At 50.0% G+C, this 25,449-nt stretch overlaps 1 protein-coding gene across 2 annotated transcripts in view; it reads right to left on the bottom strand.

The window, feature by feature from the left end:
- Positions 1-24,935, bottom strand: part of KIF3C (kinesin family member 3C) — a 32,849-nt gene extending 7,914 nt beyond the window's left edge. The window contains exons 1-6 of one of the 2 annotated variants that reach the window (XM_072938077.1): positions 24,569-24,935; positions 22,551-24,295; positions 6,745-6,846; positions 5,952-6,074; positions 4,679-4,797; positions 4,086-4,202 (exon numbers count right to left, since the gene is read on the bottom strand). In XM_072938077.1, the coding sequence (XP_072794178.1) occupies positions 4,086-4,202; positions 4,679-4,797; positions 5,952-6,074; positions 6,745-6,846; positions 22,551-24,086 (1,997 nt within the window). In that variant the 5' untranslated portion in view covers positions 24,087-24,295; positions 24,569-24,935. Of the gene's footprint in view, positions 1-4,085; positions 4,203-4,678; positions 4,798-5,951; positions 6,075-6,744; positions 6,847-22,550 lie in introns of both variants that reach the window. The other variant, XM_072938078.1, reaches the window with a different exon arrangement.
- Between the last annotated feature and the right edge of the window lie 514 nt (positions 24,936-25,449).

Here is a 25,449-nt window from a genome sequence, read left to right as displayed (position 1 = left end):
ATGGCCATTTTAACAATATAGATTCTTCCGATCCAAGAGCATGGGATATCTTTCCATTTCTTTAATTCATCTTTAATTTCCTTTATCAATGTTTTATAGTTCTCAGCACATAAGTTCTTCACCTCCTTGGTCAGGTTTGTTCCTAAGTATTTTATTTTCTTTGAAGCAATTTTAAAAGGGATTGTTATTTTACTTTCCTTTTCTGATATTTCATTGTTTGTGGAAAGAAATGTAACAGATTTCTGCATGTTAACCTTGTAACCTGCTACCTTGCTGAATTCATTTATTAGCTCTAGTAGTTTTTGTATAGAGTCTTCAGGGTTTTCTATATTTAGTATCATGTCATCTGCATATAGTGACAATTTTGCCTCTTTCCTTCCAATTTGGATCCCTTCAACAAAAGCTTTCTAAAGAGCAGCATGACTTGAGGTAATTTCTTTCCAACAATGCTTTTTCCCTCTCCTTTTGAGCAGTCTTTGGTATGTTCGTCCCCAGAATACCACAGGCCAAAGTGAAGCAAAATATTCCACACTTGAGTTGAGCAAATGGGACAGTGTCCTGATTAGTTAAATATGCTTTGGAAAGAGTTTTCAGCCCTGATTAAGTTCTGCTGTAAATAGTGGGACCCAGTTCCTCCCAGGGAGGCAGCTTGTTTTAAAGCCTCCAGCCCCAGGACTCACTGAAATGGAGGAAGCTGCATCCAAGGACCTTCCCACCCTCAGCCTTCTGTGGTGAGAGGAGGGGCTGGGGGCAGATAGTCTCAGACGTCCAGGCCAGCGACTCTCAAACCATGATGCTACCCCGGGGCTCTCTGTGCTAAGTCACAATCACACTTGGGAATTCTAATTAGGACGGAATTGTTTTTACTTTTAACCACCAACTATTGCTAAAAAAAAAGAGAAAAAAAGTACTTAAAATTTTTTGTTTCATATAAAAACTTCCTAGATTATTGTTACTTTTCTTTTGTCTTTTTGTGATTTTTTTTTTAAGTTCTGAAGACAAATATTATTTATTGCAGTTATCAGACAATGGACAATGAAAAAGAAAAGGATGATTAAGAAAAAGAAAATAATTTGTAGTAGTAATTCAGAATAGTATGTAGTTGATTACCTGGTATTTATTAGTAAGTCTTTTGGAAGTAATTTATTTATTGGAATTTTTTCTTAAATCTATAATACCTGCTTATATCATCCGTACTTAAGTACAGTGGAGAACACTGGGATGTCACACTTGCCTTAATACCTTTTACCCTTACCTAGATATATTTTGATATTTTCTACACAAAAAATATATACTCTGTATGTATTCTGAGGAGGTACATACATATTCTGTAAAAAACCGCATAGTTAAGTTGTGAATATACTTAACCATAATTTAAAAAAAAAACCTTGTGAAGGTATTTATCTCTTTTACATTGTTAATATGAAATTTTGAGGGAAGATGGTCTATTTGAGACTCAGTTAGAACCATTGCTAATATACCCCAGCAAATGCAGGCTGGGGAGCAGCTGTGCGCAGATTTAACACAAAGGGAGATATATGTCAGGATTGATTCTTCCCGAAGAGTTATGGAAAAGAAAACACTGCAGAGTAAGCTCAAGCAAGCAGGAATGATCCGAGTTTTCAGGCTTTCTAATGGCAAAGAAAACACTGAATCTTTCTTTGCATTACTTTCCTAGAGCAGGAAGGATGCTGGGGGGAAAGGGTGGGGGAAATCACAAGAGAAGGGAAAGGTGGGAAAAGCAGCTAGCTTGCTCCTCTGGGTCTCACTCAGGACAGGGGGCTGTCAAGGGGGCTTTCGGAGGCCCACAAAAGAGCATGTAAACAGCACAAATTCGTCTTCAAAGCAAAGAGAGGGATGAGAGGCCAGGATAGGCAGTAGTTCAACAGTAAGTAAAGATACTAATCTATATTTTGGAAAACAACTTCCTTTTTAAAAGATATTCCTGGAATCTACTCTAAAAATTATTTTACAAGAACTATTTTAAGACAGCTATTTTAATTTTAAAGATCTGTGAATGGTTTTTCAGTGTATGACAAACATTTTCTTTTGCAAAAAAGAGAAACATGTGATTTAAAATGTTTTCTAATTGAAAAGTTTGAGTTTCATAAAAGGAAGAACTTAAAAAAAAAACAGAAATAAAAAATGGAAATTCATAAATATTAAGCAGAAAGCTTATCTCAGCTTCAGGTAAAGAACCCACCATGCTTTAAAGTCTGGCTTGCGTGCTGAGGCGGTCAAGGAAAAATTAAAGGGGCAATGGTTTGAGAAATAAATAAACTCCTCTGAAGCATGAAACTTCCAAAACTCAAATCAAGATCCCTTCTCAGTTCCAGATTAAAGGAGACTGAAGAGGCATGACAATTAAATGCAGTGCACCATCGTAGGTGGGCCAGTCGGGGGTGGGGAGAATTGCCATAAAGGACATTATTGAGATAACTAGCTAAAATTGAATATTGCCTATATAATAGTCTTGTGTCAATACAGAATTTCCTGAATTTGATCACTGTACTGCACTTATGTAAGAGAATGTCCTCATTCTTAGGAAATACGGGTAAAGGGCTGACTGCAACTTAATCTCAAATGGCTGGGTGGAAGGGAAATTAATAAAGCCAGATGTGGCGAAATGCTAACAACTGGTGAATTTGGAGACGGGTATATGGGAATTCGCCAGATGTGGCGAATTGCTAACAACTGGTGAATTTGGAGACGGGTATATGGGAATTCTTTCTACCATTCTTGCAATTCTTATTTTTCAAAATTAAAAATTAAAAAAACATGCCTTCTCAGAGCCTTTCTCATCTCATCTCTATCCAATGTAAAGAAATTCCTCTACCTACAAATTCAAGAACTTTTAAAGCACAACATTAGCATACAGAGCAGCAGCCTCGCCAGGGTCTTCTTCCAGCAGATGGCACTGGAGTGATAGTTTCTGAACCTGGCTTGTAGAATCAGCAGGAAGCTTTGAAAAACAAATTTTAAGTCCCGGGATCCACCCTTTAAATCAGACTGTCTGGTACCCAGCTCACAGGTGATTCTAGTTGCAGCCAGGGTGGAGAACTTCCACATTAGATGCTGTACAACTGCAGGTCTCTACTTAGATTGGAAAGGTGGGTTTTAAATCCAAAGTGACACCATCGAAAAGTCCTTTACTCACGAACTTGCCACTTACAAAACTTGCCTAGTGTTGCCTTGGGTAGGATCAGCCCCTCAGAATGTAGACAAGAGTAAGTAGGCATCTGATGCTCCAGGGAGAAGCTGTAGACTTCTACAGCTAGCTTCCCACTCTAGCTTTGGGAAGACTCCTGCCCTAACTCGGCATTAATATTCCTAGAATAGATAGAGCAAAGAATCTCCAGGGAGTGCACTGGTGTCCAGCCTCCTGAACATCTCTGTACACAGATTTTCAGTTAAAGGACAGTAGTCTGGCTGGGTGAGGCAGTCATTCTGTTGGGTTTGAATAGCCAACCTTATTCTTCATGGCCACCAGCAGAGGGAGCTGTACACCCAGCCAATGGATGTGGACTGTACCTAAGAACTATGATGAGGAAACAGGTGGAAATGCTGAATCACCCAGCTGAGTGAGGCTACAAAGCCCTCGCACCTCCATCATTTCCTGGTCTGATTCCTATTCTGTATTCCCCATTGGACTGTGAGCTCTGTGTCTGATTGACCTTCTGTCTGCAGAGTCTCCCATGGTGCCCGACACACAGTAAATGCCTGGCAATATTACCTTGTTGCTGTTTTTGGCATCTGACAAATGAATATTCACCAGACTGGCCAAATGTTAGCATTTACGGGAACTGTCAAGAGGCTGAGATGCTCTTCCTCCCCTCTTTAGGCCCCTCACTGGGTATTTTCTAAAACGCAGGCCAAGGAGACACTTCCTTCATTCTGTATTTGTCAGAATACCCTTCCTTCATGGAAAGCCTATGTTAGGTCCTGAGAAGCCCATCCTCCAACTGCATCCTTCCCAGCCCTGCCCAATCCACGGAACACTCTTATCTCCCCATAGGCCGCTGGCCACCCGCAACCTGGGGTGAGCTTGTGAGCCCCTAGACACAGACACACGGTGAGAGACTCACGCTCCGCCGGGCATGAGGGGCTGGAACTTCCACTGCTCCTCCTCACAGTCTAGGAAAAGCCGGTTCATGATCTTGTTCTTCTCTTCAGGGGGGATGAAGTTCTCGATGATTAGATACCTGGGAGCAGGGAGGACGTAGAGATGGGGATTTGGGGAGTGAGAGACCACACATTGTAAGTGAAGGTTGAAAGATGAGAAGCAAGAAGCAGAGAGGCACAAGGAACAAAGAAGGCGGAGACACCAAAAAGCTGGGAGGAGGGGATCCCAATGGAAACAACAGAGCTTGAAAGTCATGGTTTCTAACGCAAAGAACATAGGCTAGGGCTTTAGGAGGTATTTGGGGGCAGCACCCAGCATGCACTTTTCGGGGTTCATCAAATGAAGGGAGAGGCAGGAGGAAACAGAGGAGGCAGGAGAAACTCCAGATGGCCGCCCCTCCATCCCTCAGACACACTCTATTCCTGAGGTATGCAGACATATGGCCCAGTAGACAGTCAGAACAAAGCCTTCAGGAAGGAGAGGAGCCTGGAAGGGAGAGGCCCAGGGCCCAAGGGATGGTTGTGAGGGCCCCAGATGGCAGATGGGGGGCCCTACTTGAGCTTGAGTTCCCGGGTCTGCTCGTTCTGCGCCTCCTCCAGGTCCTGTCGCACGCGGATGTACTCGTCATGCTGGTCCTGGATCTCCGCCTTCACCGCCTGCAGCTTGGCGTAGAGCTGGGTGGGGACAGGTGCAGCTCAGGGGCTGGCCAGTGAGGCACCGAGGCTTCGGTCACCCAGCCTGGGCCCCCACGGCTGCAGGCTCATGGTCCACCAGCCCAGTCCAGTATGAGGCCAGGGCTCAAGTCTGAAACTCCCTCCGGCCCCACCGGGAATCAAAACGGGTTATTCTAAGGGCTGCCCTGTCCCTCCTGCACTGTGGCCTGTTACCCTGCTCCCTCTCAGCTGCTGTCCGCATCTGGCAATGTTCAAATTTGAAGGGACTCAAGGTGCCTTTTGGTCAAACACCCTCTTTTTATAGATGAGGAAACTCAAGCATAGACTTGCTCAAGGTCACACAACTAGGTAACAGAAGAGCCAGCATCAGGACCCGAGCATCAGGACCGCTGGTCCAGGGCTCAGGGAAGGGAGGGAGCCAGTTTGGAAGGCGACCCATCCCACTCCTGCCTCCTCAGCAGCCCTCAAAAGTAGGGGTGTGGAGGGCAGCACTAACCCCCCTGTCCCACTCCTAATCCACTGAAAGTTGTGTCCCTGGAAACTGCCACCATGGCTGGGCCTCTGCCTGGCCTGCTCTGGGGCAGCCACCTCAGCAATCCTAAGGACTCTCAGATTCTTCCAGAATCCAGGTGGAATTTGCTGTTTCCTGCCCTGGACCCTCAGCTCAGGCACACGCCTTTCCCCAGCCATGGACTCTGCAGGGCCCTGGTGGCCGAGACTCTCATCCCTTTTAGTGTCCTTGGGGCCCTGTGTTTCCTCCCTGGGCTCTCCCAGGCTTGCGCCTCCTCGGGCCTCCTCACCACTTCCTGGCCTGCTTTCTGCCTGGACTTCCAAACTCTGATTCACTGGTGACACTGGAAAGGGGAAGGTTACCCAGGACCACATGGATGGCAGCCCTGGAGAGTGGGAATGAAAGTGCTTCCCGCCTATGGGCCCTGCCCCACCCCAGAGAAAAGGCTCTACTCCACCCCAACTGGCCCCCCGCCACCCCCGCTCCTCACCCCAGCACCCAGGCAACAGAACTCAGGGCGTGAGCCACTCAGGCCAAGTGGGGCAGGGCCGCTAAAGCACACTCCCTTTGGGCAGGTGCCCGTCTTGGGCGGAGGCTGTCAGGCCCTCGCGCACTGTGACCTTGTCCTGCTGTGGCATCTCACCTTCTTGAGTTTCTTGGTTTTGACCTCCACTTCCTGCTGCAGGGACGTGTAGGTGCCACGGAGCTCCATGGTCTCCTCGTCCCGGAGCAACATCTCCTGCTGCATTTCCCGCTCGCGGCGTTTCTAGGCCAAGCAGGGTACGGGGCTCAGTGGAGCAGCACGTACTGGGGAAGGCCAAGGGAGCTCGGGGGGCTGGCTCGGTCTGCTTAGCACGGAAGCTGGCTTCATTGCGGCCACATGTGCGTCCCGTGTCTCAGATCCATTGCTCCCACCCCATACTCAGTGGAGCCTCTCTGAACCTTCTCAGCTCATATGGCCATGCTTTCACCAGCCACTGCCCCATGAGGAAGGAGACCCCAGCCCAAATAGCTGGTGCCTTCCAGGGGTGTCAACCACATATACAGATGCCCAGCAGATTGGCTCCCCAGCTGCCTCAGCCTCTCCCATGTCACACAGTTGACTGGTAAGACCAACAAACTGTGGTTCTTGATGATTTAGGACACAGTCATTCAGTTGGCAAAGAACTCACACCCTCATAGTGGAGGGCCCAGGAATTCATGCCAGGTGAATTTTGGAGGTTGACATCACAGAGAGCCACCACTTGCACTCACCCACCAGCTACCAGAAGCAGGCCCCTGGGCAGGTGGACCATGGGATGCAGGGCAGCAGGTCCTAGGTTCCCAGCACTGTAACTCCAGAGATCCTGAGTCCTTGATGACTCACTGCCCTGAGTCCCCCAGACGTGGCCTCGGGGCCTTGCACCCGCCAGGGACCTGAAGCCCCCCAGCCCTACCTGCTCGGCAATCTCCTGCCTCCTCAGTTCCAACATCTTCTGCTGCTCGTTGGTGTGGTCCATGATGTTCCTGCCCCCAATGAGCAGCTTGCTCTCCATGGCCTGGGGACACACAGGGGTGAAGAGATGGGCTGTGGGGCTTTCCAAAGGGCCACAGTAGCCCCAGCTTGAGAGGTTTGGCTTCCCTGCTCTGTGGTCCTTCCAGGAGGGGACACAAGTTGGGGCCCACATGGGGCCTCATGACCCCCACTGAGAATGAAGTTTCCCCTCCAGCCTCCTGGGGCCCTGCACAAGGCTCCTATTGTCGGCAGGACCATTAGGTGAGACAAAGAGAGGGAATCCCTCTGAGAATACAGGGCACCTGATCTGTTTGCTTTGGATACAGATGGAAGGCTGGTTCATCATGCCTGGGAAGGGAGTGCGGGCGGCAATCTAATCCTGGCAACTCAGACCCAGCTGGTGTTCAGGAGGCGGGGAGACAGAGGATACGGTCACCGGGCAGCCCACCCTTTAACTAGCTGGCTCCCAACTCAGGAAGAGGGCTCTCACACAGGCAGCGGGAAGGCCCTAATCTGCAGCTGCAGGGCAGAAGGAAAGCCAGAGGGAGAAGACTCTGCAACACTAAGGGGCATATGGGACACTAGAAGCAGCACAAGCTTTGGAGATGACCAAGAAGACTTGGGCTCACCATTAACTGCCCGGCCTCGGCCGAGTGACCCCTTCCTCTCTCATGTCTGTAACGCTGGAACTGCCTCTGCTCCAAGATGGCCAGCAAACATGGGCTGAGCACCCTCGGCCAGGTGTCTCCATCCTCACCCTCAGGGACCCCAGCCAACAAGGGGAGGAACTGGGAGCAACTAGCCTCAGGTCACACAGCTAGTTACCAAAAAGGTGAACTCTGAGCCCCACCCCAGCCTCCCCACTGAGCCCCGTGCTGTGTGAAGCCCCCTGCCCAGTGCTTGGCACAGGCATTCTGTAAGCGCTTGCTGAATCTGAAGCTTAAATAATGATGGACTTGTGTAAATGGTGACCATAGTGACTACATAAAATGCCTTTTCACTACTGCTAATCAGAGGGCGCTGCCCCAGGGCACCCCAGCTGTCCTCTGATCTCATCCCAGGCCTCCCGGAAGGTTGAAATCACCTTGAGCCACCAGAAGAAATTGGCTGCCTCCCCACTGGAATTCTTCCCAGTGGAAGCAGCTGACCTGGGGGAGGGCTCTCAAAGCAGGGGGTCCCTGTGCTACCGCGAGGGCCCCATCCATCCTGGAGGGCGGAGCAGGGTTTGAGGGCTGATTTTGGAGGGTCAGAGGTTGGGCTACGTGAAGACGCCAGAGGACACTGAGCAAAGCAGGGCCAGTCCCAGCTGCCGCAGGGGAGCTGCTGCAGAGGAAGGCACCCTCGCCAGACAGCCACTGCTGCTCCAGCACCTCCCGCAGGCCCCGCTTCTGGCTAGCGTCTCCCCAGGTACCCACCCCCATGGCACAGACCTCAATTCATCCAAGACTCCTTCTCACTCAAAGTTGGCACATGTCCACCCGTTGAGTGAGCGACTCCTTAAGTTTTGTGCCCTGGGCACCTTCCCCCCATCAGGTAAGGCCCCACCCTGCATCTCTCTCACCCCTATATCTGGCCAGTCATTAAATCCCATCAAGTCTGTCTTCTCAGCATGACGCACACCACTCCCTCCTTTTCATCCTCATGACTGCCAACGTCACTGTGATCCTCATGACTCACCTGGATCATTGCAACGAGTTCCCCACTGCCTCAGTATCCCTTTCCATCCCTCTCCACTTGACACCCAAGGGGATCCACCAAAAATCAAGTCTGAACATGCCTTTCCTCTGTTGCAAACTATTGAAAGGGCCTCCATTCCTCACAGGATAAACCCCAAAGTTCTAGCCGTTACGGGCCCCGAGGGTGGGCCTCACTTACTTCCCATGTGTGCTTTGTGCTCTGGCCTCACGGGAAGAATTCCGGCCCCCTGAATGGGCTGTGCCTTTTCACAACACTGGGCATCTCTCCCCGCTCCCCGTCCAGCTGGGAAACGGCTACTTCTCCTGCAAGACACAGCTTGAGCATCTTGGGAGGGTTTCTCTGATTCCCTCAACTCTGCACGTTTCCTCCCTTGGGCCTCCCCAATAACCAGGACACTTTCCTACCATTTTCCCATATTGTACCATTGTTTGTGTACATCCTGTCTCCTCTGTGAGCTCCTTCAGATCAGGAATCATGCCTCACTCATATTGGAGTCCTAGGGCTTAGCACAGTGCCCGGCACGTAGGAAGTGCTCCATACACGTTAGGTGAATGGAAAGAAATCATTAGGGTGGCCTCAGAGGGGCCTTTCAGGTCCTTTCTCTGGACTCTCTCATCCAGAGCAGAAATGGATCTTCAGCCCAGGTTCTCCGACATTAAGCGGTCAACTCACACTCATTGGCCAAGGGGCAGAGCAGCAGGGTCTGAGCATCTGGGAAGCCTGGCAGGAGGGATGGGCTGGGTGTGAAGAGGGAGAAGGAGAGAAGGCAGCGGCTCTGCTTGGACCTGGAGGAAGCCCCCGACTGCCGTAGGCCATGGATAACTCATCCCTCAAACTATCAGGGAATGGCATTTGGGGGGACCTGGTGTCTGGCCTGGTCTCCCATTCTAGGACACACTTGTCCACCCCAGCCCTGAGTCCTTGCACTTCCCTTGGCATTTTATGTGGCCCAAGTGGTCTTCACTCCTTGCCATCTAACAGAAAGACACTAGGTCTTAAAACTGTTTGCATATTAGAATCACCTGGGGAGATTTTAAAACTCCCAATGCCGGGCCACATGGCAGGATTACCTTGGTCCCTTCCCCTCGAGAGTGGCAGTGAGAACTCCCAAGCCAGATGCCCTAGAGCTGACGCTAGTAAGGAAGGCACAGGGCAACAGCTGGTGCCCTGCTTTTTCCTGCCTGATTTAAAGACTCAGGACGAGGCTGGAGGGAGCAGCACAGGGCAAAGAACCAAGAAGAAGACCATTCTTTTCTTTGCACCTGCTATGTGCCAGGAGCCTCACATTTACTCCTGCTAATAACCCTTTAAGCAGTGGGTCTCAACGTCTGATGGGCATTAGAATCACCTGGAGAGCTTTTAACAGGCTCAGTGCCCAGGCTACACCCCATTGCCAGTTAAATTGGAACTGGAGGGGGGCAAGTGGGGAGGTCCAGGCATTGGTGGTTTTTGAAGGTTCCCAGGGGATTTCAATGTGCAGTCAAATTTGAGAATCACTGCTTTTAGCGGTCCCCAAAATTGGTATTATCTGAGAACTTGTTAGTAACGCAGACTCTTAGGCCCTATGCAGGCTTCGTGAATCAGGATCTGAGATCCCCAGGTGACTCGTGTGACATGCTTTAAGGGGAAGACTATTAGCACCATCATTTTCCTGATAAAAACTCAGAGAGGTTAAGTAATCCATCCAAGGTCACATCATGGCCATTAAATTTAAATGGAGACTCTAGGCTCAGGTCTGCCTGGCTCCAAAGCCCACGTTCTTCCTGCTGCAGACATTGTGCGGCGTGCTTTAGAAAGCAGAACCTGCTCAAAGGAAAGCAACATGTTTCCAGCAAGAGGAAACCATATCTGACTGATCTCCAAGAATTCTTTCAGGGACAAAATAGATTATTCCAGTCCGTGGGGAAGACGGTGGCCAGAACTTCAGAGGTTAAAACGCTTCTGCAAGGGTCTACATCAGAGGTTATTCAAAGTTACATGAGGGTGGGGGGGTGGAAAGGAGATAGAAAAAGGGAAATACTTTCTCACCACAGGGAGGTGGATTAGGGAAAGGAAACAGAAATAAACAGGCCTCTCTCTAGATGGAAAAATGTTTAAATGTCAACTGGTGGGACTGATCTCCATTAGAAATCTTGCAAGAAAGGGTGAAAGGTGAAATACCAATGTCAAAGATGCCCCCAAATCCTTGCAGATGATAAAGAGCAAGAGAATTTCTGAGTTGCCAAAAAATGGCAGATGAGCTTCAATCACAGTTTTATATTTGGGGAAGAAGAATGCCTAGCTCTACTCAGTAAATGCTATGAGCAATCAGTTATAAACCAAAAAGAGAGAAGAGGGGGTAGTTTTTCTCTACTGTTCCCAGAAGACACTGGCTTAACATGCTGCCACAGCTAAAAATGCCAATAGCATCTGGCCAGGCACCATCACGAAGGCTTTTTGGAAACCACACAAAAATCATTCCACCCAAATATAAAACTATGATGCAGCTGAATCTGGAGTACTGTGTGTCGATCACTCACTGCATCTCTGGGGACATGAAGGAGAGCGAAGATCCAGAGAAGGGCAGCTAAAACCATCCAAGGGCTATTATAAGAGACTCAAAAAAAAAAAAAATAGGACTCTTTAGTCTGCAAAGACAAAGAAAGGTTAAGAGGATGGATGGACCTGGAAACTATACCATCAAAACAGGTGTGAAAAGGAAAGATCCAGGGTTTTCCAATCAATCCCTGGCACAGAGAGTAAGAGCTTGTACCTTGAGTTTTTAGAACTAAGGGAAGTTCTGTTTACAGAAGGTAATAAATTTATGAAATATGATATCTCAGGAGAACTGGATCAAATACTTCCCAGCTCATTAAGGGATTCTGGGGACACATTTATAATCTTTTATTGTCCTCTGCTTTCAGAAAAAAATATTTGCACTAACGTCAAAATAACCTCAGAAATAAAATGGAAAAAAACCTTCACATACTCCTCATTATAGCTACTTAGCTTCTTTTATTTTCCCTATTTTCCAGATTTTTCCATAGGCACACATCATTTTTTCACATCTATAGACATGGTATAAATACATGTTCTGCTATTTCCACTTTATCAAATATCTCAAGAATTTCCTGTTCCTCCCATAAGGTTTATGATTATAAGTTTAATGACTACATGAATGGATAATTTATCTTTAATTAATCCCCATTATAAGATATCTTGGTTGTTTGGTTAATGCTTATAATAAATACTCTTACACATATAATTTTTTGCTTGTTTAGATGACTTTCTTAGAAGGAAATTTCAGGAGTGGACAAAAGATTATAAACATTTTGTACATCTTAGAACACACTGTCAAGTTACCTTTATAACAGTTTATACCACTTAAACTACCACTAGCAATAAATAATGGAACCACTTTTATTACAGTGTCATAGGCATGAAGCATTATCATTATTTTAAATTTTGCTATAATAATAGGTATAAAATTGAGCCTCCCATTAAGTTTATATTCTCTATACCTTTGTGGTAGGCTTACAGAGGTCTGATCTCTCCTTTTACGACATGCTCTTTTATGCTTTTTTTTTTTGGTGATTTTAAAGTGAGGAGATGGACCTGATTCTTTGTATATTCAGCCCCCACCTTCTCCATTTACTCCCACTTAGTTCAAGAAACCCATTAGGAAGACACTGTCGGGCAGAATTTGAGCTGCCAATCAGGCTTGGAATTTGATGCACCAGCCAAGACTACAAGGGCACCCAAGACCCAAGCCTGCTCCCACTGCCACCCCCAAGACCTGATTCCCAGGGCTGGTTTCTGTGCTGGTTCTTGCTAATCAGCCTGAGTGTTAGGCTTCCTCCTTGGACCTGGAAATCTGCTGCAAGATCTCTCCTCTGGCTGGGCCCTAGGCTCCACGAAGATAGTTCTGCACAATGCCTGAATGCCCATATCATCCCATTCCACTTGTCCCCTGCCCCATGCTTGTCTGCTTGCCCTGCCGGGACCCAGCACCGATGTGGTCTTAATGACAGCTGAGTTTGACTTATCGGTTTCTCACCAAGTCTTGCTCACTGGCCCAGCCCCCACGGTCAGCCAAGCCTGCCCGACAGAACCTGTCTTGTGCTAGTAGAGGCGGCTGGCCCTGGCACGAAGTCTAGGGATGAGCCCCAATCCAGGTGCAAGGTCTCAGCACCCCCAGATTCAGTCTACTGCTGTTGGCTTCACCCCACACTCTAAAATATGTTATGCAAGATTCCAGTCCTTGCCAAGAAACGGCTATTTTTTTTTTTGCTTTTGCTTTTTATTTTCTCCATTTCTCTGAGGATATCAGTGGTCATCTCTTTTTCCTCAGAGATTTCTGTCCCTAAGTATCACCTACGGAGGGCAGGGAGGGACAGGGATGTCTCAAATCCCTAGGCATACTTCAGGCCAGGGGGTACTGCAGAGGGGCTGGGAAGCTGGGGTTCCCAGTTCCCAGGAAATTTTCCCAGAGCTCTTAGCTGCCCCCGTTAATGCTGCCTTTGTGATTTCTCAGGGCAAAAGGTCCAAGTGAGTGGGCCTCTGGACAGGACTGGGTTTGGTTCTACTGGTTCTAAATAAGCTCAGTGTAACTAAAAGGCCAGCAGAAGCTGTGGGGGTGGAAAAGACAGAGCTGGGGGCTCCAAGGACATGGTCTGCCTCTTGCGAGAGGGATAAAAATCACAGGACAACTAAGGCCTTGACCTCAGGGAATCATTGACCCCAACTCTCTTTGCTTTATAGATAAGAAAACTTGAGGCCCAGAGATGGAGTATTCTAAGCCTGGAGTCTCATAATTAAGGAATCTGTATGTGTAGCTGCTCCTGTATTGACTATGCGCTTTCCAAATAGTTTCCCAATTTGATTAGGGTCTTGATCCCAGGTATTAGAGGCAGGTCAGCTGCTGTGACAATTAACAGCCAAGATCACCACAGGGATCATGTCTGCTTGCAGACACAGCTTGGGATACTCAAAGGCTCGCTTCTTCCTCTTCCAACTGAAAGCCAGAATGGAGACGGCCAGGCCCAGCCAGCCGCTCTTCCAAGGAGGTACCATCAAGTATGGTTTTACAGAGAAGCCAGACAGGCTTTGCCCCGCCACTGCCAGCTGATCTGTGATATTCTGCAGGAGACAGGAGCCTCAGATGCAATGTGCCTGTGGCTGGGCTAGGTCCTTTTTGTGTGACATCCTATTTAATCATCACAAGAGCCTTTTAAGATAATGAGTATGATCCCCATTTGGCATAAAAGGAAACTAAGGCTCAGACAGGTGAAGTGACTTGCTCGAGGTGATGGAGCCAGTAAATGGCAGAAGTGATATTTAAAGACCAGCCTCCTAATTCCCAGTCCAGCGGTCTTTTCCCTGTTCCATAGCTTTCTCCTGGGTTCAGGCAGGGTGGCATCTTGCAGAAAAGCAACATTTGGTATTTGCACCTTTGCCAACTCAGGAACCATGGGGAAAGCTCAGGGCACCATTTTTTTCTCTTCCAGCTGAAATAGGCAGAGCTCTGCTGAAGATGCTTCTGCCTCTGTGAAGCTCTCAAGGGAGCCTCAGACATACATGGATCGAGCTCTAAACTGCATGCTTGAGGGGAGGCCGTCAGTATCACCAGAGTCCCCGAGAGAGGCTTGTGGGAAGGGCCACCTAGCAAGTTCCAGGGTGGAATGATTTAAGAGCGCTGGGCATGTCAGTCAGAGAACCTGTATCCTGGTACACACTCTACCACCCTATTTGTAAGAAATCTAGGGCATCAGCCCCCTGGACTTCATCTGTAAAATGGGACAAATATCCAGTAACTTTGCAGGCTTTGGGTGAGAATGGCAAGTTGGATAATAGATGTGAAAATACTTGGTAACTGATAATGTACCATCAAATGCCTGCGGTTACTTGTTGTATCAGTACCTGATGGACACTTACCCACCAGTCATCACAAAGAGCAAAACAAAACTAGTGCAACAGTCCTTGCTTCCACCTCTTAGGAAATACGGCCACTCCTACCATCACAGACCTATTTCTCTTTTTGTGGCCCTCAGGTTGTAGATCTTGAGGAACCAGCAGTAAGGGAAGAAGAAATGAGACCATGGTGAAGGGAAGAACAGTGCTATTTCCAGTGATTCTCTGTAGTGGGGGACATAAACCAGAAGCCTGAGTCTGAGTTTCCTGCCTTGCGTCTCCTTGGATGACTCAAAACACAACATAAATAATCTTTCAAATGCTAGCCATTCTCTCATCAAGAACAATCAGAGATCAGGAAACTATTAGCTGGGGAGTGAGATGAGCTGGACTCTACTTCCCGTCTCATCCAGGACACGGTATGGATGCCCACAAAGGCTTCAGTCCACCTTGGAGAAGAGCAGGAAGGAAAAAAGCAGCTCATCTACTTGAGTAAGAAAACCACGAGCACCTCAGATCTGATCCTTCCCCTCATCTGTTTCCCTCTCTTATTTGTGACGTGCCAGGGGGTTTCTCTCCAGCACCATGGACGCAAACCCAGCCAGACGACAGAATGCTACAGTGTCAGAACTGGATGAGACCTAAGGATGCACAAAGTGCAGACTCAGTACTTTACAGATCCTGGGTCCTTCCGCCTCCAGCTTCGCGGCAATGCTTGGTCATCCCTCTGCAGCCCTCACTGCCCCTCACCCAGGCTGATCTCTAATCCTGGGCTCCTGACCCACCGCTTCCAAGGTGAATCAGCAAATGGTGCAGAAAGCAAGGAATCATCTATTGATCGTGTCTTACAGTCCCTGGGAGGTGAAGTGACTTGTCCAAGGTCACAGCATTACCAATAACCGGGGATCACTGGGTATTATTATCAACTCTGCATTTCCCTCAATTATTCATTACCTTTAAGTCAATCCTCCAACCACACGTTAATGCATTTCTTTTACAGTTTCCCTCCCTTAAAAATTTAGATTTGCTTTTATTTCATTAACAAAGTAATATAGGCTTATAAAAAATATACATACAGTGAAAAATAAAACCCCCTTCCTATTAAAATCCCTAGAGATAACTACTATGTAAGTTCTCATAATTCACTCCAGAAACTTAAATAATTTAAAGACGAAGTCAGCCATATCTACTGATTTACATTCTTGGCCCCGGTGTTCGAAAAGATTTGCCGATTGTATGAATGACTAGCACTAGGCTGAGGTCAGAGGCTGGGGGTTTGCATCACGTGAAAGGACAGAGGCCTATTAGCTGGGATCTGGCATGAAGCCTTCGTTTTGGAGTTGGTGATACAGGGTGGAGGGGAAGGTCATGGGCTTTGGAGTCAAGCAGACATACGCTCATATTCTGGCATGTGACCTTGGGTTGTTCCTTAATTGTCGTGCCTCGGTATCCTTTACCTGTCACATGGAGACTGAAACATGACTACTTCATGGTGCTATTGTGAGGACTGAATAAAACAAGGCACACAAAGAATACAGCAAGTACTTGGCATTAAACATGCACTAGAGAAAGGGGAGTCGCCACTATCATGCCAACTGTTGCTGTTACTATTCTACTGGCTCACCTGAAGAAGCAGAAAGCCTACAGGTCCATTACCTCCCACTACAGAAACAGTTTGACCCAGGGCCTGGTACTCCTCTGTTGAGTATATCTGGGAGGAAATGGAGACAACTAGAAAGTAACTCTTTAGTCTGAGCAGGAGTTAATGCCCAGGAATTTCTCAGGATATTAAAAATTTGAGATACACAGCCCCCGTGGCTGAGGGCTGGATTGATGGGAAGAGAGGCCATTTTCTTACCTACGCAGGCCACCTGATTCAGCAGCTCTCAGGCCCAGCCAGTTCTAGAAACGTCACAGACTGGCCAGGGACAGTAGGCTGGCAGGGCACAGATGGGAGGGGTGCCCTTCTCCAGCTGAATTCCAGGCCTTTCCTCCTGGTCCTCAGAGCACAATGAGAACATTATCACAGCCACTTCATCCAATCTTGCGCTATCCGGGGGCTGGAAATGACTAAGGGCAATATGATAATACACTCCTCCAGCCAATGCACATCAGGAGAAACCCAGTACTGGACCGAATGGCCTCCTGAGCCTCAACATAACTTGCAGCCCAGAACCTCTGATGGAAATGTATTAATTTTATATAGTTCCTGCCAGTCAAGTCTTTATATTACAAAATGCCTCACCTCATGGCAATTCTGTTAACTGATCACACCCACCAGGGATAGGAAGGAGTGTAAGTCACTGTTCCCACCAGTGCTAAGAGGCCATGGACTCTGACCAGATGCCAGACCCAGCTTGGAGCCCTGGTCACTGGCTATCGTGAAGCTTCTCTCAAAGGCAGTGGAAGACTCAGCTGGAATGGGGGCGGTGCACACAGTCCCCTGATCACCCAGCCCCATTCATCTCAGAGTGTCTGGCGTGGGGCTAGTGTCCCTGGGGACATGCGGAAGGCACCAGACCAGCTTTGGGAACACAGATGCTCCCTGGATTATTGGGGAGTCTCCGGAGACAGGATACAGCGCTTTTTGGAGACTAACATTGAGATCAGAACAGAGGAATGATGCTGACATTTAACTCTCTCTTCTAGAGCACTTTGTCTCCCAGTTGGGGTTTCTTCTCCCCAGAAACCCTGCTGTCCACCCCTTTACCCACTCTCCTTTCTCCCCGGCTCTGTGACTCCATTTCTCTTTCCCCTCTTCACCGTTCCCCTCTATTTCTTTTCTGTCTTTCCCCCATTTTCTTCTCTTTTTTTCTCATTGTCTTTCTCTGATTGGCCATGACAGAGAGCTGGAAATACCTTCTATTATTGGTTGAATTCATACACTAACCTTCAGATCCTCTGATCTTAATCTCAAAAAGATGAACTGAACACTTCAGATTTTGCTTAAAAAAAAAATACTGCTTTTAACAATGAAGGACACTGAAGAGGAGGGGACATTAAAGATCACCTAGTTCAGTGGATTTTCTGATACACGGAATCCCTTTGGAGCACTCGGACATTCAGTTTCTCCTTGGACACTTCCAGGGATCGGAGCCCACTATCTCTTGCAGTAGACCAGTTCTAACTGCTGAGAAGTTCTTTACATTAAGCTTAACCTGCTCCCCTAATTCCCACTCCCTGGTTATCAGGACAATCTAGGATACAAAAACAGTGCAATCAGCAGAAGGGCAGTGAGGTACATCTTATGTTCAAAGGATTGGGTAGACTAGTTGGTTAACTTGGGCAAGCAAGGTTAAAGAGACGTATTATAGTCAGACTCTGGTAGGCCTTGAATGCCAAACTCAAATGTGATGTGTTTGACATATCAGGAAGGTAGCCAAGAGAAAACATCCATCCAATAAACAATTATTATTTACTGAACTCTTACATGCCAGGAACCGTGCAAAGTGCTTTAATGCTGATTATCTCATTTCATTTCCCCAACATTACTATGACATATAGGTGCTATTACTATTCCATTTTATAGATGAGGAAACTGAAGTCTCAGAACTAGTAAATCACTAAACCCAGGCCTGCCTGACTCTGAGGTCTCTGCTCTGGATACAGCAGTGTACAAAATAGGGTCAGCAGAGAGACCAGGACAGGAGACCTTAATTTGGGAGTCACTTACATAAAGGGAGAGAGGGTCTAGAACAGAGGACCAAGGGTCTATTTGAATCTTCTTCTAAAGACGAGCCCTCAACCTCCATTTCCAGTCCTGTACTTGCTTCTAAACTCCCCTGAGCCACCTCCAGCAGCCCACTGGACTGTTACCTCAAATTCAACACGTTTACACTTGCTCCTTTATTTTCACCACCTCCCCAGCAACCAGTTCCCAACCTGACATTCCTAATTCCTTAAGCATAAAAGAGGATCAAAGTTTGTGTCAAACCAACCTGGGCTCAACTAGATTTGCCATATACAAACCATGAGGCCTTGGGGAAGTCACAAAACCTCAGATTTTCTTTTCATGTATAAAGTGGGAACAGTAATAACACCTTTCTGTGAAGGTGCTTGTGGGGATTCCATGAGATAATTTGTATACAGCATCCAGTCCAGTGTTTGGCACATAGCAAGTGTTAAGTAAATGGCATTATTCTTACTATTATCGCTGTTTCTCAGGCTTGAAACTTCTCTTGCATCCCATTTAGGGTTAATCCCAATGCTGAGAAATGGGAGGAAGAAAAGGGGCCCACAAAGGAGACAGTAAAAATTCAAAGCAATTTGGACTCTGTAATGACCTCATCCCTCTGGCTTATGGGGCTGCTTCTGCAGGGTCTCTTTTCCACACCCGCCACAGAGAGAGCTGGGCTCCAGCCAAGCGCCCCCCTGCTCTTCTCCCTCCAGACCTACTTACTTGGGGATCAATGAGCAGAGCTGTTACTTCTATCTCTTCCACTCCTCTCTTCCGTTCAAGCCTGCATTTTGTGTAACCTGCCTCCCCTAAACACCCTCCTTTCCTTCTAAGTCTCTAGAATCAAAGCTTTAGAAATCACCTAGTGCAAGCCCTCAAAAAATGAAGCTCTAAATTAAAACAGTCATTAAAAATTTTTTCTCGCACAATTAGAACGGGCCTCCACCAGTCCTTACTGCAGTACGTGCACTGGGCACAGACATTTGAGTTGTCACTGTGCATGGCCATAACCTCAGCTGTGGGTCTGTCTGTGACTTTACCAACTCCCCCGACCTCTTAGGTCTAGGATGCTATCAAGACCCCCCGGAGATCCCACACAAGTATGGATGGCTAATGACTACCGATAAACATGCACTGATGACAGTCACAAACCCACACACATTTGCACAGACTCTCATCCCCCGAGGCCCACAGTAAATATGAAAAGAGATGAAAGGAGACTCCAAGGAGACAGGCATGGTGTTTGTACATAGTGAGGGCAGAACAAAGGGAACGGGGAGCCTAGAGGTGGCGGGCAGGGAAAGCAGGCGAAACGGACTGAAGAATGAGTCAGAGAGAGTGAATGAGGGCACTGGGTCGCATCAGCTACCGCTCAGCTGCCCCCCAGGGGTGGTGTGACTGGAAGTAGGGAATGGGGGGAGGCGCGAAGGGGAGTTGATGTCATAGCTCAGAAAGTGGGAGCTGGAGTGCGTTGCAGACGGGGCGCAGAAACTCAGCTAATATCCAGGAGGGCTCTCGCCTTCCGAGGTCTCCCAGATCTTTCCTGCCCGGCTCTGCTCCCAGGGCTGCAGGGTTTTGGCAAGGCAGCAGGGATGTCAGGGGAAGGAAAGAGTTAAGCTAACAACAAAGATGTCAGTCCTGGAGATCACTGGACCCCTGCCCTGCGTGGCAGACAGAAGCCACCCGGTGGCTGCTAGTGCCCACCATCTATTTAGAGCTTTCAACTTATTTCAAATGCCCACACACTGATGATCTCATTTAATCTTTGGCACAATCCTGTGAAACAGGCAGGCCTGGGATTATCTCAAACATGCTCCTCCCAGCTTTACCCGGTGGATCCCTCAAGAGCCCTCAAGCCCTCAAATTGTTTCCTCCATTCCAGAAACACCCAACGCGGAACCAGCAGTGCCTTGGGGACTGTAAGGAGACTGGGGTCCTCTGTCTAGGCTCCATTCTGGGCTTGCTGGCTGCTGTTCATCCTGGGCTGGGTGTGATAAGAAGTCACAGGATGTGGAATCATTCCCCTCCTGGAATTTCCCAGGCCTCTCTCCCCCTTCACTTATATCTGAAAGCCTGGCACATAATGACCATGTCACCCAGTCCCCAGGGAGCTGCGTCAGACTTCTCATCGGAAGAATGGAAACCTGAGGCCTAGAGAGGCAAAGGCCTTTGCCCTGAGTCACACAGAGAGCAAACGCGGAGGGATCCGTGAAGACTGGGAAAGAGCAGAGGTCTGGGGCCTTCAGAGGACCTGGGCTCCAGTCCTGGCTCTGCTGCCCATCAGCCCAGGGTCATCAAGACAGTCACGCAACCTCCCCAGCCTTGGTTTTCATCACTGTCAAACGGAAACAGTTACACCCATCTCCTGAGGTTGCTGGGAGGATTCCATGAGACGAAGATATAAAAAAGTTACATAAAAAATTACTCTGCACATCAAATAGCTCAGGTAACAACATCAGGACTCTGGCATAATGGAAAGAAGCTGGACCAAGTAGAAAGAGTACAGGTCCCTTCAACTCACATATGTGGCCCTAGCAAATTCGGACCACAGTTTTTCAAGGCCCCTGTAGCTATAAGATGGAGGGTTCTGTGGGCTATGCCTCTGGTGCAAGAATTCTGGTGCTGGCCGCCCTGATCTCTTGACTGCTTTATTATCTGTGCCCACATTGCCTTAGGTCCAAGAATTTTACTGAGGGAGACAATCAGTGGCCAACAAGGGAGACCCCATTGTTCCCAATGGAAAGGACCCCATTGGATCCTTTGCTCCATCCCCTCCACCCAGTTCCCCGGGGCTGAAGTACACCTCTGTACTCTCTTAGGCTCTGTTGCCTCCCAGCTTTAAGGATGGGTGGGGAAGGGGAGCAAGGGGTGGTGGTGGGGCTCTTGGTAATGAATCCGATGACAGGCTGCCCATGGAAGATCTCCCAGTGGAAAGCACCAGACCGCCCTATTCCTTTCCTCCTCGGGAGAGCTGAGTCTAACTGTCTTGTCTTTAATTCTGTGCCTCTCTCAGGATGGCTTCAAATGTGCCAGGCCCCTGATTCTTTCTCTGAGGAAGTGGCTCAGCATAACACTTACTGAGCTCCTGGAGGTGAATTAAATATTAAACAAGCAAAGCCAGCGCCCCTGGTGTGGCGGCACATTCCCGTAACACAGACAATGGCATGCAGTTTATCTGTCCCTCTTCCAGTGGCTGCCACTTGCCCTCTCCAGGCAGGGCTTCCCTACTCCCCAGCCCACACTCCAGACAGGGGATAAGAAATGGTAAGGTTTTGCTCTCCCCAGCAAGTCATCAGCTCATGGTTCCCTGCATCCTTCCTCCAATCACCAGTGTCGAGGGCTCCCAGGACCTGGAAATGCCTGGAATGTGGAGTTGAGGCATGTGCAACACTGAAATTTAATGGGTCTGTGGTTGGCCAGGCAGGGGAGCCTCCGGAGCTAAGGGCCACCAGGGCTTGGGAAGCGAGCAGCTCAGGAAGATCACTGAGGCCCTGATGTCTCTCAGAGCAATTGGAAAGTGGCTCTTACTGGGATGAGGCCTGGGTGTGGGGGCCAGTTGTTTTACTTCTCTGGTTAGAAGAGCCTCAGAGATCACCCAGGCCAACTCTCTATTTTATAAAAAGGGAAACTGAGGCTTGAGGAAAGGAAGAAGCAACTTACACAAGGTCATTCAAAAAGCTGTAGTACAGCCAGGCCTAGACCGCAGGTCTCCAGTATGTCCTGTCCTCTGCACGATCTCCTTCTGAAGCTACCAAGCAATGGCCCTGCACCGCACGGGCCCAGGAGCTGCTTTTACAGGAGAAAGACCCGTTCATGGTCCCGTCCTGCCGTCCAAGAACTGAAAGAGCACGAGGGCCACTGGCTGCAGCTCAGTTGTGTCACTTTGTAGGATGGAACCTCAGTCATGTCACTTCTCTTGAGTCTTAGTCCCTCACCTGTAAAATGGGGCTTTAAAACCAGTACCTCGATGGCTACTATCAGGATCAAATGAGATCATGGAGGCGGGGCATTTTGTAAACTGTGAAATTGTCAGATATTAAAATGGTGTGAGGTTTGATGGTGCTGCAGAGAGACGACATCACGGGGAGAAGGCTACATCAGAGTGAGAACACACACCAAAAGAGGTGGAGGGCCCGCCTGGCATCCCCCAGACCTCATGGATACTGGGAACCACTGGCAGAGACTCACATGCAGCAGGTCAGACCAGCCCAAGCTCACTGGTTTGAGAGACTACTTGCCTGCTTTGCTGTGTGTGTGTGTGTGTGTGTGCACGTGTGTGTGTGTACCCCCTCCTAGGTGCTCTTGGGAGGCTCTGCCTGGCAGCCTGGAGTCATAGGAATTTGCCTGGCTTCTCCAGGGGAGCATTTGGCAGGAGGGCAGGACACTTTGCTTCAGGCCAGGCCACAGAACCTCAGAGAAAAGCCTGCCAGCCCAGGTCCCTCTGGGGACCTCTGGAGTGCCCCTGCTCCCACTGGGGCCCTTACCTTGTACTTGGCTGCGAGCAGCTCTGTGGCCTGCTGCTCCCGGCGCAGATCTTCCAGCATCTTCTCCTTCTCCTCCAGGAGTTTCTGCTTCTCCTCGCTCACCAGGCTGCGGTCATCCTGGATGGCCGCCTTCTCCTCTTCCAGCCGCTCCTTCTGCTCCTGAAGGTAATTCTCCATGTTCTTGTCCAAGGCCGACTCCAGGATGGGCTGGGGCGGGCGGTGGTTGTTGTTGTTGTCATCCTCCTCTTCTGCCACCCAGGCCTCAATCACTGGGCCCTCAGGGTACCCGGCCGGGGCTGACACGGCCTTCTTCCTGCGGCTGCTCTTCCTCCGGAGCCGCTTTCCCAGCATCCCCCTCTTCTCCAGCTGGGCCTTCAGGCGGGCGATCTCCTCCTGGAATTCCCGCAGCAGCGTGTCCTTGGGATCCTCATTCACCCGGGGCTTGTTCTTGATGTTCTTGGCCCGGTTGGCAAAGCGCAGGGTGGAGAGGCTCTCATCGTAGCTGTGAGAGGCTGGCCCGAGAGTGGCCACCATGATGGTCTTGGCATTCCCCCCCAGAGAGTCCTGGAGCAGCCGGGTCAGCTTGGAGTCCCGGTAGGGGATGTGGGTGCTCCTGCTGCCTGCCAGAGCAGCAATCACGTTGCCCAGGGCAGACAGAGAGAGGTTGATTTTGGAGGCTTCCTTAGGCCTCTCTCCACCACTGCCACTGCCTCCGCCACTGCCACCACCCGTGGACTGTGTGACTGTCCCGCCAGCTGTGTTGGAGCCTGCCTTGTTCTGCCTCTCGCTGCCAGCCAGGTCCACCAGGTTGAGCTTGCCCACGCGGATGTGGTCCTGGCCATCTAAGCCACGCTCACTGCACTCCACGGTGATGACAAAGATGGCATGGGAGCGGGAGCTGACCTCATTCATGTGTGTGCTACCCACCGCCCGGGTCTGGTTCCCCAGGTTCATCACGTGCTCGATCTCCTTGACATTCTTGGTGACGAAGGAGGAGAGGTCCTTGATATAGACGCCTGTCTCCGGGTTCTCCTTCAGCTCTAGCCTTTTGCCAGGCTCCTTGGAGAGCAGGTCTCGAATCTCCTCCTGGTAGATCTCCAGGTAGGAAGCCCGGACCAAGTACTGCTGGTTCTGGGAGCGTGAGATGTGAGTGAAAATATGCTCAAAGGCATTGGGGATGACCCCGCGCAGCTCGGGCTCCACCCAGGTTCCCTGCATAGTGTAGGTCTTGCCTGTGCCAGTCTGTCCATAGGCAAACACGGTGCCATTGAAACCTTGAAGCACTGAGTCTACCAGGGGCCTCACGGTTTCATCATACAAGTCTGCCTGCTTGGAACTGGCATCATACACGGCATCAAAGGTGAAGGTCTTGGGCAGCTCCCCTAGGGCAGCGCGGGGGTTCCGCAGGGTCACCTGGCCCAGTTTCACGTCCATGGTCAGGATCTGCTCGTGACCAGCAGCCTCCTCCTTCCGGCTGAGGGGGCGGCACCGGGCCACCACCTTCAGGGCCTCGCTGGCTTTGGTTTTACTGGCCATCTTGCTGCTCTGTCCTTCCTGCCCCCAGGCCCCCTCTGCAGCCTGGGAGGTCCTGCTGTCCTCCCTAGGTCCAGATCAGCGGGTTCAGCCCAGCCCCGAGGCGCCGTTCTTCAATCTGCATGCAGCCTCCTAGGGTGGGGATGCTGGGAGGTGGCCCCGCCGCTGCTGCAGTCCGGGCCTCCACCGCTCTCCGGTCCTCGCTGCACCGGCTGGGGAGGAAGAATTAGGCAGAATCCCCGGGCAGCTGCGGGAGCACAGCCTGCCGAATGGCAGTTCCCGGAGCCCGCCCCATGCTGGGGCAGAGGGAGAGCTGTCGTAAACAGCTACGGCAACAATGAGATAAAGGAAGAGGAAAATGGGATGGGGGTGGGTGGCAGAGCTGTCTTCTCCTCCCCGTCCTCCCCCTCCTCTAGGGATCCATGGCGGGGGCCGCAGGTCCTGGGAGGCCGGGGGTCCCGGCCCTCCCGAGGGCAGAGGCTCACCTGGCGTCCTCCCCCTCAGCTGGGGGATCATTCATTGCAGCCAGCGCGGCTGCTGCTGCCTCTGCCTCCGCCTTCCCAGCCGTCGCCGCCGGAGAATGAGAGAGAAAAACAGAAGGGGATGGGGCGGAGCAGCGGCGGCGAGAGTGATGTTGCCGCCGCGCTGCGGCCCCAGCTAAGCTGCCCGGCTGGGGTGGGGCAAGGGGCGGGGCCGCGGGGCGGGAGACGCGAGCCCCGCGCAGCCAGTGCGCTGGGGACCAGGGTGCATCGTCAGTCCGCACCCCTGCAGACCCCTCCGGAATGACAGGCTCTGGTGCCGACCCAGGTCCTGCGCCCACCAGGCGAGTGCAGCGCAGCCACCGCCCGCCGTCACCCCACTAGGCTGTGGCATGCTGGGAGTTGTAGTCCTGCCTTTGTTAACCCGGTTCTGGCAGGTTGCTAATGACTTCTCCAGTCCAGGAGGCCCCTCCCTCTCTGGCCTGCAACCCCAGGAGTGACTGTTGAGGTTGCAGCCTACCTGCGGGGGGAGCGGGGTATCCACTACCCACACTTGTTCCCTCCACAGCCAGCATCCTCTGTCTCTCTTCTGCTCATGCCTTTCTGCCTGCAGACCTGTACGTGTCATCCTTACCCTTAAAAGTATCGCCAGGCATTCTAACTCCTAAATGTTTCTTGAGTCTGTCCTTTTCTCTGTCTACCCTGGTTTATTTCTAGCCCTCATTGTCTTCTCTCCCCTGGAGCCACCTTCCAGCTGATTCTCTCCTCACATCTTCTCTGCACATGCACCCTGGTCCTTTCCCCTCCTCCAACAGCAGCCTTCCATATTGTATAAAAACGTCTCCATCTTCTGACTCTTGCCACTTCGCAGCCTCACTTCCAGTTAA

This window comes from Vicugna pacos, chromosome 15 (genome assembly GCF_048564905.1).
Source record: "Vicugna pacos chromosome 15, VicPac4, whole genome shotgun sequence".
NCBI classification, from domain to species: domain Eukaryota; kingdom Metazoa; phylum Chordata; class Mammalia; order Artiodactyla; family Camelidae; genus Vicugna; species Vicugna pacos.
Note: the sequence above shows the minus strand (reverse complement) of the source record. Positions and strands in the feature narration are given on the sequence as shown.